The following is a 17,747-nucleotide window of genomic DNA, read 5'->3' on the forward strand; positions in this document are numbered from 1 at the left end:
CGAATATTATACGATGAAAAGACTAACCTCGGAATTTTGAGCTAATATCTGTTGACCGCCCAACTGCAGGCCGATACCCTTTGTAACCCTGATGCTCCGACCTCCTGTCCGCCTGCCCCAGAGTATCCAGAAAAATGCGCCGTATAGCTCTGTGGCTCTGTAACGATCAGTGAAGAGGACGACTCACTTGATTATTGGGTTTACAAGGCTCCAACGAATAGTCCTTCTCACCTATAGTGTAATAACTAAACCGACCTGGCAAGTTGTCTAAGCGCTGGCGTCCTATGACTGGACTGTCAGGACTATTTCGTCTCTGGCCTTGAGAGGCCTCCGTAAATGTTTACCAAGCTTCGGCAAGTCGAACCGCAATTTTTAGTGGGATGCATTAGGCAAGCCAGTTTTGCGCTGTCAGACATTGCATTTACTAGTCAAGCGCCTTTGGGAGGGCGTAGTTGGGCCTTACATACATGACGATCTCCGAGTAAGAGCGGGCGTGAACTGATGGGGGGTTCCCGTGGACTAGTTCCGAACTCTAGGCTTGGCCTTTTGTAAGCCTTTGCATCCAGTAAGACGAGGGTGACATCAGCAGAAAATACGGTTAATGTGACGGTAGCACTAAGGCTGGTTCTAAACTTTGATTCTATACCCACCCTTAGTACAGTAGCATGGTGTAAGCCATAATATGCAATTATCTATACATTAAATAAAAGAGAGAGCGGCTGGTGCCTATTTTACGTTATATCCAAAGCTACAATTGTTTACGGCCGACCCTTGCTGCCTGGCCGCATACGTAACGAGACACCAGCCACCAAAGATAAAGACTATTTAAGGTACTGGGGTGAAAGCGATTTTCACAAATGAGCCATCATGGAAAGACTACCGGTATTGCTGCCACAGAGTTGTTTGCCCAAGTGGCACGTAGGATTACATCCCCTTCTTACAGAATTATAGTTTCGAGGGCGCATCCTTCGCGCCATTCTGACTGGACAAACACTTGCAATTGTAGGGCTATCCTTGTAATCCTATCACACCTGCAATATTTTGCAGGCTACAAATAAGTTACATGGTGGGCAAGATCAAAGTCGATTATCTCATCTATCCGAAATGGAGTATGGCTTGCCACTAATTAATGAACGGATCCCTTCGGCCCTGGGAGATATATTAGTCTCTCCATCCCTTATTGTGCTTGCATTCTCCTGTATCTTGATGTATAACTCGAGTAGGGCTGTCAAGGTCAAGTGAGCCGCCTTGGCACCAAGGTGTTATTCCATAATCACAATAACCTATTCCGATTCCAGATTAGTGTTAGGGTCGTCCCTTCCCTAGCGCCGTTTCGTCCAACCTGGATCCGTTTTCTGTATAATGGGGTTAGATATTTGGCGTCCACGATTGGAGCTCAGAGGCGACTCCTGCCTGGGCTGCTACGTGATTCTTGGCCTAGGTAACCTCTGGACGTAGTAAAGGTAGGTGGGATACTGAGCCTGGGAAGATTGGAGTTCGTGGAACAAAGTCAAAGCAACCCGAGTGGCAGTCAGAGCGTTTGCCGGCCACAAGATTGCCAATAGTATAGAGGAAATAAAAAGATGCCTTTTGCAACTAGACAAAAGTACCTTCATTTAGTGTACCCCGCTCTGAGTTCTGTCTGGTGGTGTCCCTTCAAACCAAACCACACCTTGTGGCAGGAGCCGTGAGGCGCGTCTGAGTGTTCCATATCTGCGTATGTACCTGTCGAGATTATTAGGCGGCGCCAGCTACTGTAGTTGTCCAGATTGCTGATTCCCAACCCACAAAGCTGCTGAATTCATCTACAGTCGCAGCATTTCGAAGGCCAGAGAATACAACCAATGCTGCAGAAGCACGGGAGATGGGATGAAATGCAATACACGCACACTCTGGCTAGAGTAATATGAATGAAAAATTTCAAGCAGCACATTCCTTGTCAACCACGAGTGCCGTTACAATGACGGCTCCGCGACCTTCCTGCCGCGAAGACTTCGAGATCGCGATCATTTGCGCTTTGCCACTCGAATATAATGCAGTGGCCCTCCTGTTTGACGAGCGCTGGGATGAGTATGGTGACACATTTGGAAAAGCGCATAGAGATCCCAATACCTACACCACTGGCCGCATGGGCAAGCATAACGTCGTGCTGGCTCTCCTGTCTGGTATGGGCAAAGCCAAGGTAGCTGCCGCTGCGGCAAGCATGCGGTCGAGCTATGGGGACTTGGAGCTAGTGCTTCTAGTGGGAATCTGTGGCGGCGTGCCGCATCATGGTCAGGGTGAGATCTTGCTAGGAGATGTGGTTATCAGCAAGAGAGTTGTTCAGTATGACTTTGGCAGGAAATATCCCGATAAGTTTTTGCGCAAGGATACGATCGAAGATAATCTAAGCAAACACGACAAAAATATTCGCAACTTTCTCGCTCTATTCGACACAGATAACGGCAAAGAGACAGTCCAAGAACGGACTGCACACTTTCTCAGTCAGCTGCAAGCCAAAGCTGAGAAGCACCAGGCTAAATACCAATATCCCGGGACGGCCGAGGATAAGTTGTTCGAGTCAAGCTATCGACACAAGCACCGCATCTCACCGGCGTGCATCTGCAGCGACTGCCATGGAAGGATGGATCCCATATGCGACGACGCTCTTAGTGCGTTGTGCGATGATTTGGGATGCGACGAAAGATACCTAGAGCCCAGAGATCGACTTCAGGCGAGGCGTCAGTTGGAGCAAGAAAAGAAGGACAGCGCGCAAGAGCCAGTCGTCCACATTGGCGCAATTGCATCTGGCGATACAGTAATGAGGTCGGGAGAGGACCGGGACAGGATCGCCAAGAGAGAAGGCGTTATTGCGTTTGAGATGGAATGCGCCGGGGTATGGGAAGAAATGCCGTGCATTGTCGTGAAAGCTGTGTGCGATTATGCCGACTGTCATAAGAACAAGAAGTGGCAGGATTTCGCAGCAGCAACAGCAGCATCGGCATCGAAGGCAATTCTAGAACGATACATCCAAACAGACAGACGCCGGGGCCGGGTCGTGGACGAACCGCTGCCAGGCCATTTTTTAGTTCCGTTTGGAAGGAATCAGACCTTCGTTGGCAGGGAAACGATTTTATCAAAACTTCTGGAAAGAATCTGGCCAGGCACGAATCAGGACGACTGCCAGAGAACCGCCGTCGAAGGCCTCGGGGGCGTCGGTAAGACGCAGATTGCACTGGAGGCCGTCTACCGAGTCCGCAACGAGCATCCTGACTGCTCCATTTTCTGGGTCCCGGTCGTGGACGCAAACACCTTTGAAAACGCTTACCGCGATATCGGCAAACGGATGAAGATTCAGGGTATCGACGAGGACAAGGCTGACGTTAAGTGGCTTGTTAAAACTGCGCTAAGTGACGATAGCAGTGGCTGCTGGCTCTTGGTAGTCGATAATGCCGATGATATTACGTTGCTCTTTGGCGTCACTAGACTGTCAGACTATCTGCCATTTAGTCGAAAGGGCTCAATTCTGTTTACAACGCGGAATCATATGACCGTAGTGAAGCTAGACATCCCGAAAAGTGGTGTCCTCACCCTAGCGGAGATGAGCAGAACCGAGGCCACGGAACTATTGCAGACGAACTTGACGACAAACCAGACGAGTGATATTGAAAGCAACATGGAGCTGCTTGACTTCCTGACCGACTTGCCACTAGCCATCAAGCAGGCGTCGGCCTACATGGCCGAGACGGGAATCACAACGGCACGATATCTCCATCATTATCGGTCCAGCGATAAAAATATGATCAGGTTACTTAGCAGGGATTTCAAGGACCAGGGCCGCTACCAGACCATGAGAAATCCGGTCGCCACGACCTGGCTAATTTCTTTCGAGCATATCTCACGGGATAAACCACTTGCTGCCCGATATCTGAAGTTTCTGTGTTTCCTTGGGGAGAAAGACATCCCTACATCCTTGCTGCCACCACCAGAAAGTGAGTTAGACATGGACGAGGCGATTGGCACGCTCAGAGCATATGCATTCATTACTCAGCGGGAGGGGCAAGATTCGATCGATATGCACCGGCTTGTTCGACTAGCGATGCAAAACTGGCTAGGGAACGAGGAACTGAAGAGCTGTGTAACGTCTGCGGTACAGCGGCTTAATCAAGCGTTTCCGTTTCCAGAGCACGAGAACAGGGATATGTGGATGAGATATTTACCGCACGCACAAGCCGCACTGGAGTTTCGGGAGCACCCCAAAGGTGGGAAAGTGGACGCTAGCCTTTTGCATAGTGTGGCCGAAAGTTATTTCTTACTAGGACAATATCAGAAGGCAGAGCAGATGCATCGACAGTCGCTACAGGTTTACGAGAAGGTGCTAGGCAAAGACCATCCGGACACACTTGACAGCATGAACAACCTCGCACTTGCGCTTAGACATCTGGGGAAGTACAAGGAGGCCGAGCAGATGCATCTGCAGACACTCGAGCTTCAGGAGAAGGTGCTAGGCAAAGACCATCCGGACACACTTGGCAGCATGAACAACCTCGCATATGTGCTTAATAGTCTGGGGAAGTACGAGGAGGCTGTGCAGATGTATCGAGGGACACTCGAGCTTCGTCAGAAGGTGCTGGGCAAAGACCATCCGCGCACACTTCACAGCATGAACAACCTCGCATTGGCGCTTAGATCTCTGGGGAAGTATGAGGAGGCCGAGCAGATGCATCGGCAGACACTCGAGCTTCGTGAGAAGGTGCTAGGCAAAGACCATCCGGACACACTTGACAGCATGAACGCACTCGCAATTGTGCTTGACAGGCTCGGGAAGTATGAGGAGGCAGAGCAGAGTCAAACAATGGCTCTCAATGGCTATGAGAGGCTACTTGGCAAAGACCATCCGCGCACACTTGACAGCATGAACAACCTCGCAATTGTGCATGAACATCTGGGGAAGTATGAGGAGGCCGAGCAGATGTATCGGCAGACACTCGAGATTAAAGAGAAGGTGCTGGGCAAAGACCATCCGCGCACACTTCAGGGCATGGACAACCTCGCACTTGCGCTTAGATTTCTGGGGAAGTATGAGGAGGCCGAGCAGATGCATCGGCAGACAGTCGAGCTTCGTCAGAAGGTGCTAGGCAAAGACCATCCGGACACACTTGACAGCATGGACAACCTCGCAATTGTGCTTGATAATCTGGGGAAGTATGAGGAGGCCGAGCAAATGCATCGGCAGACACTCGAGCTTAAAGAGAAGGTGCTAGGCAAAGACCATCCGTTCACACTTGGCAGCAGGAACAACCTCGCAATTGTGCTTGATAATCTGGGGAAGTATGAGGAGGCCGAGCAAATGCATCGGCAGACACTCGAGCTTCGTGAGGAGGTGCTAGGCAAAGACCATCCGGACACACTTGGCAGCATAAACAACCTCGCAGATGTGCTTGATAATCTGGGGAAGTATGAGGAGGCCGAGCAAATGCATCGGCAGACACTCGAGCTTCATGAGAAGCTGCTGGGCAAAGAGCATCCGTCCACACTTTCCAGCCTGGGCAACCTCGCAGATGTGCTTGATAGTCTGGGGAAGTGTGAGGAGGCCGAGCAGATGCATCGGCAGACACTCGAGCTTCAGGAGAAGGTGCTAGGCAAAGACCATCCGGACACACTTGACAGCATGAACAACCTCGCACTTGCGCTTAGACATCTGGGGAAGTATGAGGAGGCTGAGCAGATGCATCAGCAGACACTCCAGCTTCAGGAGAATGTGCTAGGCAAAGACCATCCGGACACACTTTCCAGCATGAACAACCTCGCAAATGTGCTTGAAAGTCTCGGGAAGTATGAGGAGGCCGAGAAAATGCATCGGCAGACACTCGAGCTTCGTCAGAAGGTGCTAGGCAAAGACCATCCGGACACACTTGGCAGCATGAACAACCTCGCAAATGCGCTTAGTAATCTGGGGAAGTACGAGGAGGCCGAGCAAATGCATCGGCAGACACTTGAGCTTGAGGAGAAGGTGCTGGGCAAAGACCATCCGTCTACGCGAAGAAGTCGGAGGAATTTTGAAAACTGCTTAAGGGCGAAGACATATTTTTAGACAGTCTCTATTGATACGCACCCAACTCTCAATTCGTACGCACCCCCACACATTCAGCCACAGTGCGCTCCGTCATCGGCCACCTGGGCAAATCGTTGCGAATATCTCCAATAACTAGTGCGTCCACAGTCATGGAAAATAAAATATGAGACCATTCCTAACCTAAAGTACAGTGTTGAGCTACCTTCCCTGCTCCTTCTCCCAAAGTTACGTCCTAATCCAACGCAACTGTAATACTGTCACCAACCTTTTCGATTCCCTTCCTTATTGTAAGCAGCGGATCTGTTACTTCCATATCATCCTCCACTTCCAGAATATTATGCTGCTCAGTTGTGATATACCCTTGTTTCTGAGTCTTTGCCTTCTGACGGGTAACTCGAGTTGTTACTGAAACGGCAGTCTTTCTCCTTTTTACGTCGTGGTTGTTGGTCTGGTGAGTCTGCTGCATCTTCCTCGTCAAGAGTTGGTCCCAGTTCGAATTGACAGTAATTTCGACGCGCTGAGCTCTGGACACCACTTCGTGTGGAGCCTTGAGGAGCAAGTGGTTGTTCTGGGATTGCGCGTTCGTTGCCAAATGGCTCGTTGTTTCGTGGCCGACTCTTAGGTACTCCCATTGGAGGACGTTGTATTTGAAGAAGAGGATCGTGAATTTCCCGCGATGGTTTGATATGCCAAAATGGATCCAAGTCTTCCTTCTTCAGTGGCTCATCTTGACTAGCTAACTCCAAGAGTCTGTGGGCACAAGGCAAGCCATATTGTGCTTTCGTGGAGCCTGTGCAAGGTGGCGGCATCTTCTTGGGTGCTTGGCTTGATTCCATAAGCCTATGGATCTCGTCCAGTTGATCTAGTGCCCACCGAGTGACATTTAAGGGTAGCTGGCCAAGCCATTCTCTTCCCGAGAACTGGTTCCGAATTGTGGCATTTGCCCGCTGTATTTTATCTTTGTACAGCTGACGCTTATCGTCCGTTTGACTAGCAGTTGCTGCTTCAACATCTGGTAGGTCAGACCGAAGGGATAGTTGGTAGGTCTTTAGAGAATGATGGTTTGATTCGGCGGGCGCGGTAGTAATCAATCCAAAATTTCGGTAATAGCGAGTGTAGCAGCAAGCCCATTCTTTCTTCAAGGGCAAGTATGTATCCTTGAGATATTTGAGAATTCGTTTCTGGTGTGAAAAGGTTTCTTGGAGTTGTCTCCAAGCTTGAGTAAATTCTTCTTCAGATCTGCTATACACCATATATCTCCAGAGGAGATATAGACCAGCACGAGTTTGTAACACTCGTGCAGGAAGAGGACCAAACTTTGCATCCTTCATGTTTTTGACCTTCATATTCCCACGCTCCAGCTCTTGGATATCAGCCGCGTCTGAATTGTTTTGATTATCATCCAGATTAGACTCCTCTGAGTCGTTGGTTTTCTTCCACCACTTCTTAATGTATAGGACCACGTTGCTATTGATATGGAAGACACACAGCTGAAGTTGCGTATTGGGAAAGAATTGCCGGATTGCATTACGCAATTGATCATCCTTATCTGTGATAATGACCTCTGGGGAACTAATAATGCCTGCTCGTTGGAATCTAGATACCTGCTTGAGAAACCACTCAAAACTGGCACCTTGCTCGTTATTGAGCAGACCATAACAGATGGGCATAGATGTCTTCTCTGAAGATACGGCCACAACAGTAACCAAGGGCATTTTATAGCAATTGGTACTATATGTAGCATCAATCTGGAGACATGACGAGAATTGTTGCCACATCTTGCCCCCTTTATGGTATCCCCAAGCGGCATTTCGAAAGCGGAATTCGTCCCCAATCCAATCTAAGCCCCATATCCAGACTCTCTTTGACTCAGAAAGCGTCCGTACAAAGTCGTTGGCAGGGCCGTAGCCTTGGCGCTTGGCATGGTTGGCTTTCCATCGCCAGTTGTAAATATCAGTTCTGCGAATAGGAATTTTTGGCCACCTTTGACAGAGTTGCTTACGAATAGATCGACAGGAAATCGTCTTGTCAAGGCAAAGACCTACCAGAAGACTCATTTGTTCCTCTGTTAACTTTCTCCAGTGATAGTGCTCAGTAAGACTTTTCGACGGGCCGTGATCTTGGTGAAGAGAACTGACAATTCTCATGGACCATTCATAATTGTTAGCCTGGAGAGATTGGACGATAACCTTGAACGGACAGTTGGCAGCTAACTTTGTTGTATTCGTATTGCGTATTTTGGCTATTGATTCCCTTGGATTGTACCTACTTTTATCACAGACAAGCTCATATTTTATCGTTCTTGTCTTCGCCTTATCCTTTTGACTTCGTATCGTAATGAGCCCCATCCGATTCTCAATACAGAACTCTTTTAGGGCATTAAAGAGTCCATGTGAGGGTTTGGAAAGACTTATTCAATCTACCTAACGATGTTGTTACAAAGAGGAAGAATTAATCGAAATAAAAGGAGAGATCCCCTGGGTCTCTCCTGTAATATCCTCTACGTGCACTGACCATGACGTTGGTTGTATAGGCAACCATTGGACATGGGTATCGCGACCACGGTCGCGATCAACTATATCGTGACGACGCAACGAGGCCTTCGGCCGAGTCTCCTTCAGGGTCTAACCCGTCACAGTCCATCGGAAGATTCATAGGTTTCTGTGAGAAGTGGTGAGTTCGAGGGAAAGACTATCTCCCAAGGCTGACCATCCCAGTCTTCAGAACCGTGGAAACTGTCACAGTCATCGGAATCGCTGCATTCATCCGCTGATTCTACAGGCGGCGCTTCACGAGGCCTAGGAACATACTTGGGCAAAGTTGTACAACTGTAGTTTAGCCCTATACTAGACAACAGGCGTAGTATGAGCCTTATACTACAACTACGCGTTGTATTATGTGTAGTATTGTTGCACTAAAGTCGTGCATAATCCTGCTCCATACCGGTTAAGTGCATAATGGGGGTGTGTCGCTTGCGACACGCCTACGCGCATAAAAAGGAGACTGGAAGATCAAGCAGAATGGAACAGAACAGACAACAGTGAATACACTGGGCGAATGCCTACACACCCATTCAATTTTACAGTGACGCCTTTGTGAAAGTATCCACACAGTGATTCTGACAATTAAGAGTCTCATTTGCTAGCAAGAGCAATCGCGCGAACAGATGAATTACGGTGATGACAATGGCGTCCACGGAAAACGCGAAAGGAACGACGCGTCTCAGGTCCAGCAAAGACTGGGAGGTCTGGAGCGACAAATTCATGATGAAAGCTATAGACTTAAACGTATGGTCACTTGTAGACCCGGATTCAGATGACGAACCGATTGCCCAGCCACGACCACCGGAGTTTTCAGACTATCCACGAAGAGTTGTCCCGTCTGCGACAGCTGGATCTACTCCATCGGGACTTAGATCATCAGCTAGACAACGGAGAAGTTCCCAGTTACGGGGCTCAGAGACGCTAGATGATGAGATAGAAGTGGCACCCGAACCGGATAGTGACACGGAGTGGGCACACAACACGCTACGCGCCCGAGGCTACCATGAACTTGTGGCTAGAGACCGAGACATATACGATCGAGCCGGAAAGGACTACGACCGAAGATACCAAGCTTTCAAAGACCAGCAGGCAGCACTGTCTAAATTGCGTACCTGGGTAATGGACACAATTACAGATCATTACTACACCACCTGCTGCAAAGGCGAGTCATCGATCCGAGCATGGCTCCGTAACCTGAAAGAGGATGCCAACGTTGATGCAAAGCGATTGAGGTCGGATGCCCGTGAGAGGTACAGGGCTGTCCTGAAGCCACTGGCGGCGCCACCATCAGATTTTGAGACGTGGATCAACCAGTGGAAAGAAGCATTTGCGTACGCCAGAAGTAAAGATGTCTCTGATGTACAACATGCAGATGAATGGCTGGACGATTTAGTTCAGGCTGTCAGAAAGATAATGCCAAATTGGGGTTCAACCTTTCGGGGTGACCACCGACACGAGCTAGATGAAAATGATCTGAGCTACCATGAGGTAGCGGCTTCGCTGCGTGAAGAAGCTCGAGATCTACGAATTTTAAAGAAGACCACCGGTCGTGTATCCAAAGGAGCTTTTGGACCAACGTTTGGGACCGATCCGGATCAATGTTCAGATGAATCTGCCGACCAGGTAGATGGCCAGAAAGGCAAATCAAAGACAATACACGAGAAGGAACAAAAAACGGACCGGCGCAAGCGAAGCAGAACCCTAGCTGACGATGCTACCTGCCAAGCCTGTGGGAGCAAGTTCCACAACCTTTCGAAGTGTTACTACATAAACCAGAGTATTGCACCACGAAGTTTTAAGGGAAATCCAACTATACGCTTAGGCATTGAAGCCCGACTGCTCAAAGATACAGCCTTTGCAGAGGAAGTCAGAAGGCACACCAAGCCTAAGGAAGAGGACAAAGAGAAACAACTTTGACTCGTACGGGGTGTTGGCAAATGTGCGGCCACATTCTTCACTGGCCATGCCCCACATACAGTGTTCGCCATCACCCAATACCCACTAAAGAACTCGGCGATCCTGGACTCTGGATCGACAATTCATATATTCAACCAGATAAGTCGTTTTAACAACTTCCGCACGGCACTACCAGGAGACTGTGTTACAGCCGGAAACCACGACGTACCAATTCAAGGATATGGTAACATAGATATAGAGGTTCAAGGCCCGAAAGGGAAAACCTTGTTTAGATTGCGGGACGTAGCGTTTTGCGAACATTTCGCCGCAAACCTCGTCTCGTTGCGTCAGTTGCAAAGGTATGGCTACTGGTGGGACAACCGTCCTAACCAGAACTGCCTCCGCACTCACCACGGAAGAATTATATGCAACATATTCGACCGCCATGATCAATATGTCCTAGAATATATTCCGGGAGACAAGTCAAAACAGTCGTTCTTCGTAAGACGGAACACATTCAATTCATGGACTGGGCGGCGACCTGCCGGCGCAGATGCAAAGAAATGGCATCTTCGACTTGGTCACCCAGGCCCACAGGCCCTCGAGCACTTAGTCAATTGCTCGACTGGAGCAAGGATCAAAGGCTTAACAACTACCGAATGCGATGACTGTGCTGTATCTAAGGCTAAACGGCAAGTCAGCCGCAAGCCACGGAACACAGAAAATGCGCCAGGAATACGACTTGCAGTAGACTTCCATGATTTTCAGCACAACTCTCAAGGAAAACAGCATGTGATGTTGATCACTGATAGGTGGTCTGGATACATATGGGACTTCTACCTCGCTGATCGTGGAGCGGAAACCATGATTGAAGTATTCAATACTTTATTCGGCATTCTTGAAAGACGATTCCGAATTAAACCGAGTGTCATCGAGTGCGACAACGAAATATACAAAAGGAGGCTACAAGTGCGCCAGTTCTTGGAATCTCTCTTCATTGTGATCGAGCCCTCAGCCCCAGACACACAAGCTCAGAATGGCGGTGCTGAACGCTCGGGGGGCGTAATCAAGAACAAGGCACGCGCAATGAGAAGCGGGGCCAGGCTACCGGTCTACTTATGGGTAGAGGTTTTCAAAGCTGCTGTATACCTATACAACCGAACACCAAAGTACATCTATAAATGGCAATCACCGTATGATCGCTTCTACACCTTCGTGGCTGAACGCGATGGTGTTGCAATTGATGGTAGAAAGCCAGATCAGAGGCATCTCCGAGTGTACGGATGCAAGGCATTCGCTATGACAAGAGAAGCCTTACGAAAATCCAACCGCCTGGAAAGAATGAATCCAAGGGCATGGATTGGTTACCTCGTCGGATACCAATCCACAAATATTTATCGGATTTGGAACCCAAAACTAGGTACCGTTATCTCCACAAGAGACGTGACATTCAATGAAGACGAATGTTTCAACGGAGACCTTAATCAAATGAGGGACGACCTCCGTCATATGAGTCGAGAAGAATTGGTTGCCATTCTTCGAGACATTGAGGAGCCGTCGAACCAGGATGATATGCAAGAGGACGTCGAAGGTGAGGATGATATTGTGTATGGTGCGGGAAATGGATGGAACATTGGTGCAATCCAGCGAGTGGATGAGCGGAGCGGGGATGGACGAACTGAGGTGCCAAGTGCACGATCAGTGGTTGACGGTTCTGGAAGAAGTGCCCAGACTGCAGCCGTGAGTCTCCCTGAAGTGTCAGAAACACTTCCCGTGTTTGATGACTGTCCCAGTGAAGGTATCCGAACACGGACCGGCATGCCACCGGCAGAGTCAGGATCACAGGAATCTTCCAGGAAAAAGGGGCAGGATCACATCTTACCCAATTTTGGGGCTCAACAACGGCAGGATGCCGGCTGTAGGGAGACGTCCCGCAGTCCGCTACCTGATGCATTTGCGAGGGAAGCCCCCGCGTCGGCCAAAGATGCCGACACGCAAGTCCAACATTATCCAACACCAGCACGGTCAGAATCTTTTCCTGCGGCCCTCATGGCATATTGCTTTGGGGATACAAATGAAGTTCTTCAAGCTGAAGATGAAACAATCCAGCGCTCCGACATTGATGTCTGGAAGGCAGCATTCGCTGCTGGGCGACATGCAATGCCAATTGGAGTAATTGACAATAAGCAAATAGATAAAGCCAAATTTCTTCGGTCCCTCAAAAGACCGGAAAGGCGATCAGGACCAAGCGGCACAGTTAATGGCCAGCCAGTTGACAAGGACAAGTTCCGGAAGCTACTGGCTAAAGCCGTGTCGCTCCACAGACGGCAAATGCCAGCTCTTCCAAGGTCGCACCATGAAGTGCTGATGCATCCAATGGAGTCAGAGTTTCTCCAAGCAGAAGCTATTCACCTTCAAAGTCATGTTGACATGAAGACGTACAAAGAAATACCCAAAGACGACCCGTCAGCAAGAGGCGAGCAAGTCTTGGACTGCATGTGGGTCTACACATACAAGTTTGACAAGCATGGCTGTTTCCAGAAGTGCAAAGCGCGGCTAGTTGTTCGAGGAGATCAGCAGGCGAAATCCATACACGAGGACACATACGCCTCTACACTAGCTGGACGCTCATTCAGAATCCTCATGGCTATTGCTGCACGGTTCGATCTCGAATTAGTGCAATATGATGCTGTCAATGCTTTTGTCAATGCCAAAATAAACAGAGACATATTTATGAGAATGCCTCCAGGGTACCGTAAGCCTGGAAGGATATTGAAGCTCCAAAGAGCACTATACGGATTAAGATGTTCGCCCCTGCTTTGGCAGAAAGAGCTGACAAACACCCTTGAAGAGCTTGGGTTTGAGAAGGTCCCACATGAACCTTGCTGTATGATGAAGAATGGCATCATAATATTCTTTTATGTGGACGACATCGTCCTAGCATATAAAAAGGGCAAAGAAACTGAAGCCCAAAATTTGGCTGACCGTCTGAAACAGAAATACGAACTGACCGGCGGAAACCAACTACAATGGTTCCTGGGAATTGAAATTACCCGAGACCGAGATCAGAAGCTCATTTGGTTATCCCAATCTGCCTATATTGATAAGATAGCTAACTTAGCAGGGAGCGTAGATCGAAGACTGAATGTGCCCATGTCGGGACCAGAGCTCTTACCATACGAAGGAAGAGCGTCCGTCGCCTCAATACGGAAATATCAGAGGAAGATCGGATCACTGCTTTACGCAGCAGTAATAACCCGACCAGATATTGCGTTCGCAGTGTCAAGACTGGCTCGATTCAACATGAACCCTTCAAATGAACACCACGACGCAGCAGATAAGGTTCTTCAGTACTTAACACAGACGCGAACACTTGCGTTGCAACTCGGCGGAGGTGACGAGTTCCTTGTGGCAAGCGACGCATCATTCGCAGATAACTCAATTGACCGAAAGAGCTCCCAAGCGTATGTAATGAAACTCTTTGGAGGAACAATAGCCTGGAGAGCCAACAAACAGGACACCGTAACTACCTCAACGACAGAGGCAGAGCTTCTTGCAGTGTCCCAAGCCGCAAAAGAATCAATGTTTGTCAGTCGTATGCTCAAGGAATTGAGTATTCGCCTTGAGAACCAGACAATCCAAATTCAATGCGACAACCAGCAGACAATCAAAGTGGTCAACAAAGAGATTGGTTTACTCCAAACCAAACTTCGACACGTTGATGTCCACAACCATTGGCTCCGGCAAGAGGTGCAGAACAAGACCATTTCAGTCGAGTATATGCCAAGTAGCGAGATGATGGCAGATGGGTTAACCAAAGCTCTCACCACTCAACGCTTCAGAGAGTCTGTGGTGAGACTGGGACTAGTGGACATTGCGACGCGGCTGCAGCAACGACAGCTGAATGAGATGGACGAGACTTTGCAACAGATGCTTAACCAGCTAGAGATGTGAGAATTTTGGCGCTCAGCTTCGACCTGTGGGTCAAAGCTGGGGGGAAGTGTTGCACTAAAGTCGTGCATAATCCTGCTCCATACCGGTTAAGTGCATAATGGGGGTGTGTCGCTTGCGACACGCCTACGCGCATAAAAAGGAGACTGGAAGATCAAGCAGAATGGAACAGAACAGACAACAGTGAATACACTGGGCGAATGCCTACACACCCATTCAATTTTACAGTGACGCCTTTGTGAAAGTATCCACACAGTGATTCTGACAAGTATGCCTGTTGTACAACGTGTTGTGGGCACGTGACACCAAATTATTAAGACAGTCTTTAATCGGACGCACCCAAATCTCTATTCGGACGCACCCCCCCACATTCAGCCACAGCAGTCTCCGATAATGTCCCGGTCAAATTTGCTGCAAGTGATATCTCCGTATTTCCACCATACCAACAACTACTTACAGTGCCTGAGTAGTATTTTGCTACCACCCCAGGGTGACTTCCTACCTTAATCCGTTGCAACTACAATGCTATCACCAACCTTTTCCTTTTCCTTCCACTTTTTCTGTCCCTTCGCAAGCAAAATCTTCGTTATTTTATGGTCCTCCTCTACATCTGGAGAATGATGCTGTTTAGCTGGATTATTCCCGCCCCTGTGTCCCTTTGCCTGTTGACGAGTAACTCGAGTTGTGACTCTAGCAGAAACTTTACTCCGTTTTCGCCGAGGCTGTTGTTGGTCTGGTAGGTCGGCTGCGTCTTCCTCGTCAAGAGTTGACCCTAGCTCGAATTGAGAGTAGTTCCGACGTGCTGACCTCTTAACGCCACTTCGTGTTGACCCTTGAGGCGCAAGTTGATGATCGGGAATCGCACGTTCGTTGCCAAATGGTTCGCCATTTTGTGGTCGTCCCTTGGGTATTCCCATCGGAGGACGCTGTACCTGAAGAAGAGGATCGTCAATTTCTCGAGATCGTTTGATGTGCCAAAATGGATCCAAGTCTTCCCTCTTCAGTGGCTTATCTTGATCAGCTAACCTGAGGAGCATGTGAGCACAAGGCAAGCCGTATTGAGCCTTAGTAGAGCCTGTACACGCTAGTAAAGGCTTCTTGGAGATCTGGCCTGATTCCATAAGCCTGTGGATCTCGTTGAGTTGGTCTAGTGCCCAACGAGTGACACTTAAAGGCAGCTGGCCAAGCCACTCTCTTCCTGAGAACTGGTTCCGAATGGTGGTGTTTGCTTGTTGTATTTTGTCTTTATATAGCAGACGTTTATCCACTGTCTGACTAGCTGTGGCCTCTTCGACATCAGGGAGGTCGGACCGAAGGGATAGGTTGTAGGTCTTCAGAGAATGATGGTTTGACTCGGCCGGTGCTGTCGTAATCAAACCGAAGTTCCGATAATGGCGAGTATAGCAGCATGCCCATTCTTTCTTCAAAGGTAAATATGTGCTCTTGAGATAACTCAGAATGCGCTCCTGGTGTTCAAAGGTCTCTTGAAGTTGCCGCCATGCTTGATTGAACTCGTCCTCCGATCTGCTAAATACCATATGTCTCCAGAGGAGGTACAGACCAGCTCGAGTTTTTAATACTCGTTTGGGAACAGGGCCAAGTTTGGAATCCTTCATATCTTTAACGTTGACATTCCCACGTTCCATCTCTTGAATGTCAGCAGTATCTGCATTGTCACTATCGCTATCTGTCTCAGAGCCATCGGTTTTCTTCCACCACTTCTTAATAGATAAGACCACATTGCTGTTGATATGGAAGACACATAGCTGAAGTTGCGCATTAGGAAATATTTGCCGTGCTGCAGCACGCAGCTGGTCGTCCTTATCCGTGATAATAACTTTTGGCGGCGCGATGTTGCCTGCTTGTTGGAATCTCGACAGCTGTTGGAGGAACCACTCATAAGTAGCAACTTGTTCGTTATTAAGAAGGCCATAACAAATTGGCATGGACGTCTTCTCCGACGATACAGTTACGACAGTAACCAAAGGCATTTTATAGCAGTTGGTCTTATATGTAGCGTCAATCTGGAGACATGACGAGAATTGTTGCCACATCTTTCCCCCTTTATGATAAGCCCAAGCGGCATTTCGAAAACGGAACTCATCATGAATCCAGCCTAAGCCCCATATCCAGACTCTCTTCGACTCAGAGAGCGTCCGTACAAAGTCATTGGCGGGGCCGTAGCCTTGACGTTTGGCTTGGTTGACTTTCCATCGCCAGTTATATATATCTGTCCTGCGAATAGCAATCTGAGGCCACTTTTGGCACAGTTGCTTATGAACGGATCGAGAAGAGATCGTCTTGTCAAGACAAAGATCTTTCAGGAGGTTCATTTGTTCGTCTGTTAACTTTCTCCATTGGTAGTGCTCGGTGAGGCCTTGTGATGGCCCGTGGTCTCGATGAAGGGAGCTGACAACTCTCATGGACCATTCGTAGTTGTTGGCATGGAGGGACTGAACGATAACTTTGAACGGGCAGTTGGCGGCCAACTTCGTTGTATTCGTGTTCCGTATTTTGGCGATTGACTCTCTGGGCTTATAATACCGACTCTTATCACAGACAAGCTCACATTTTATTGTTCTAGTCTTCGCCTTATTCTTTTGACTTCGTATCGTGATGAGGCCCATCCGATTCTGAACACAAAACTCCTTTAGGCTGTCGAGGAGCAACTCAAGAGACTCATAAGTTGTTGTTAGAAGAGGAGAGTCCGATGGAAAGACTGCCTCCCATGGTTCACCATTCCAATCCTCAGATTCATCGATCTCGTTACATTCATCGGAGTCACTAATAGATTCATCTGCTGAGTCGACAGGTAGCGTTTCAGACGGTTCGGGGAAGCCTGGAGGGTGCGCCATAGCCAGCATTAGAAGAGTCTTATCGACGGCTTGTAAAGCTATTGTATTCAATACACTGCGAATTAACATATTTGTCTTAACAGGATTTTATGGCTATATGCAGATTGGCGTTTCTGTTCAAGATCTAGGACTTCTGCATGTCTCGAAGTCCTAGCATCTAGACCGCAGTCCTGTAAGAACTACTGGGACGCTTGCTACCCACTGACAACTGACAGTCGGTGGTTTAGAAGTCAAAGAGGAATTTCTATCACCTCAATAATGCTTAATTGGTTAGTTTTAAGAATGGCGACAATGACTACCAACACTGAACAGTTTCGACGTCGGTTGCTTCAGTCCGCGAAGTCGGAGGCTATGTGGCTTAAGGTACCTTAGGTGTGGCTGAATGTGGGGGGGTGCGTCCGAATTGAGAGTTGGGTGCGTATCAATAGAGACTGTCTATAATATAGC

General features: G+C 48.6%; 5 protein-coding genes across 5 annotated transcripts; 3 read left to right on the forward strand and 2 right to left on the reverse strand.

Moving 5' to 3' along the window:
- Positions 1-1,960: 1,960 nt before the first annotated feature.
- Positions 1,961-6,073, forward strand: VFPPC_18460 (kinesin light chain 3; the record flags this gene model as incomplete). The annotated part of the gene is made up of 1 exon (XM_018289602.2): positions 1,961-6,073. The coding sequence occupies one exon, from the start codon at positions 1,961-1,963 to the stop codon at positions 6,071-6,073; it is 4,113 nt and encodes a 1,370-aa protein (XP_018136303.1).
- A 326-nt stretch (positions 6,074-6,399) lies between these two features.
- VFPPC_17040 (MULE transposase domain-containing protein) lies at positions 6,400-7,770 on the reverse strand (the record flags this gene model as incomplete). The annotated part of the gene is made up of 1 exon (XM_018294790.1): positions 6,400-7,770. The coding sequence occupies one exon, from the start codon at positions 7,768-7,770 to the stop codon at positions 6,400-6,402; it is 1,371 nt and encodes a 456-aa protein (XP_018136304.1).
- Positions 7,771-9,240: 1,470 nt separating this feature from the next.
- Positions 9,241-10,515, forward strand: VFPPC_18461 (gag protein; the record flags this gene model as incomplete). The annotated part of the gene is made up of 1 exon (XM_022430063.1): positions 9,241-10,515. The coding sequence occupies one exon, from the start codon at positions 9,241-9,243 to the stop codon at positions 10,513-10,515; it is 1,275 nt and encodes a 424-aa protein (XP_022284931.1).
- Positions 10,516-11,289: 774 nt separating this feature from the next.
- On the forward strand, positions 11,290-14,448 carry VFPPC_18462 (polyprotein; the record flags this gene model as incomplete). The annotated part of the gene is made up of 1 exon (XM_022430064.1): positions 11,290-14,448. One exon carries the CDS (start codon positions 11,290-11,292, stop codon positions 14,446-14,448), a length of 3,159 nt encoding a protein of 1,052 aa, XP_022284932.1.
- A 500-nt stretch (positions 14,449-14,948) lies between these two features.
- VFPPC_18463 (transposase) lies at positions 14,949-17,369 on the reverse strand (the record flags this gene model as incomplete). Its single annotated transcript, XM_022430065.1, has 1 exon — positions 14,949-17,369. The coding sequence occupies one exon, from the start codon at positions 17,367-17,369 to the stop codon at positions 14,949-14,951; it is 2,421 nt and encodes an 806-aa protein (XP_022284933.1).
- Between the last annotated feature and the right edge of the window lie 378 nt (positions 17,370-17,747).

Source organism: Pochonia chlamydosporia (genome assembly GCF_001653235.2).
Source record: "Pochonia chlamydosporia 170 chromosome Unknown PCv3seq00018, whole genome shotgun sequence".
NCBI lineage: Eukaryota > Fungi > Ascomycota > Sordariomycetes > Hypocreales > Clavicipitaceae > Pochonia > Pochonia chlamydosporia.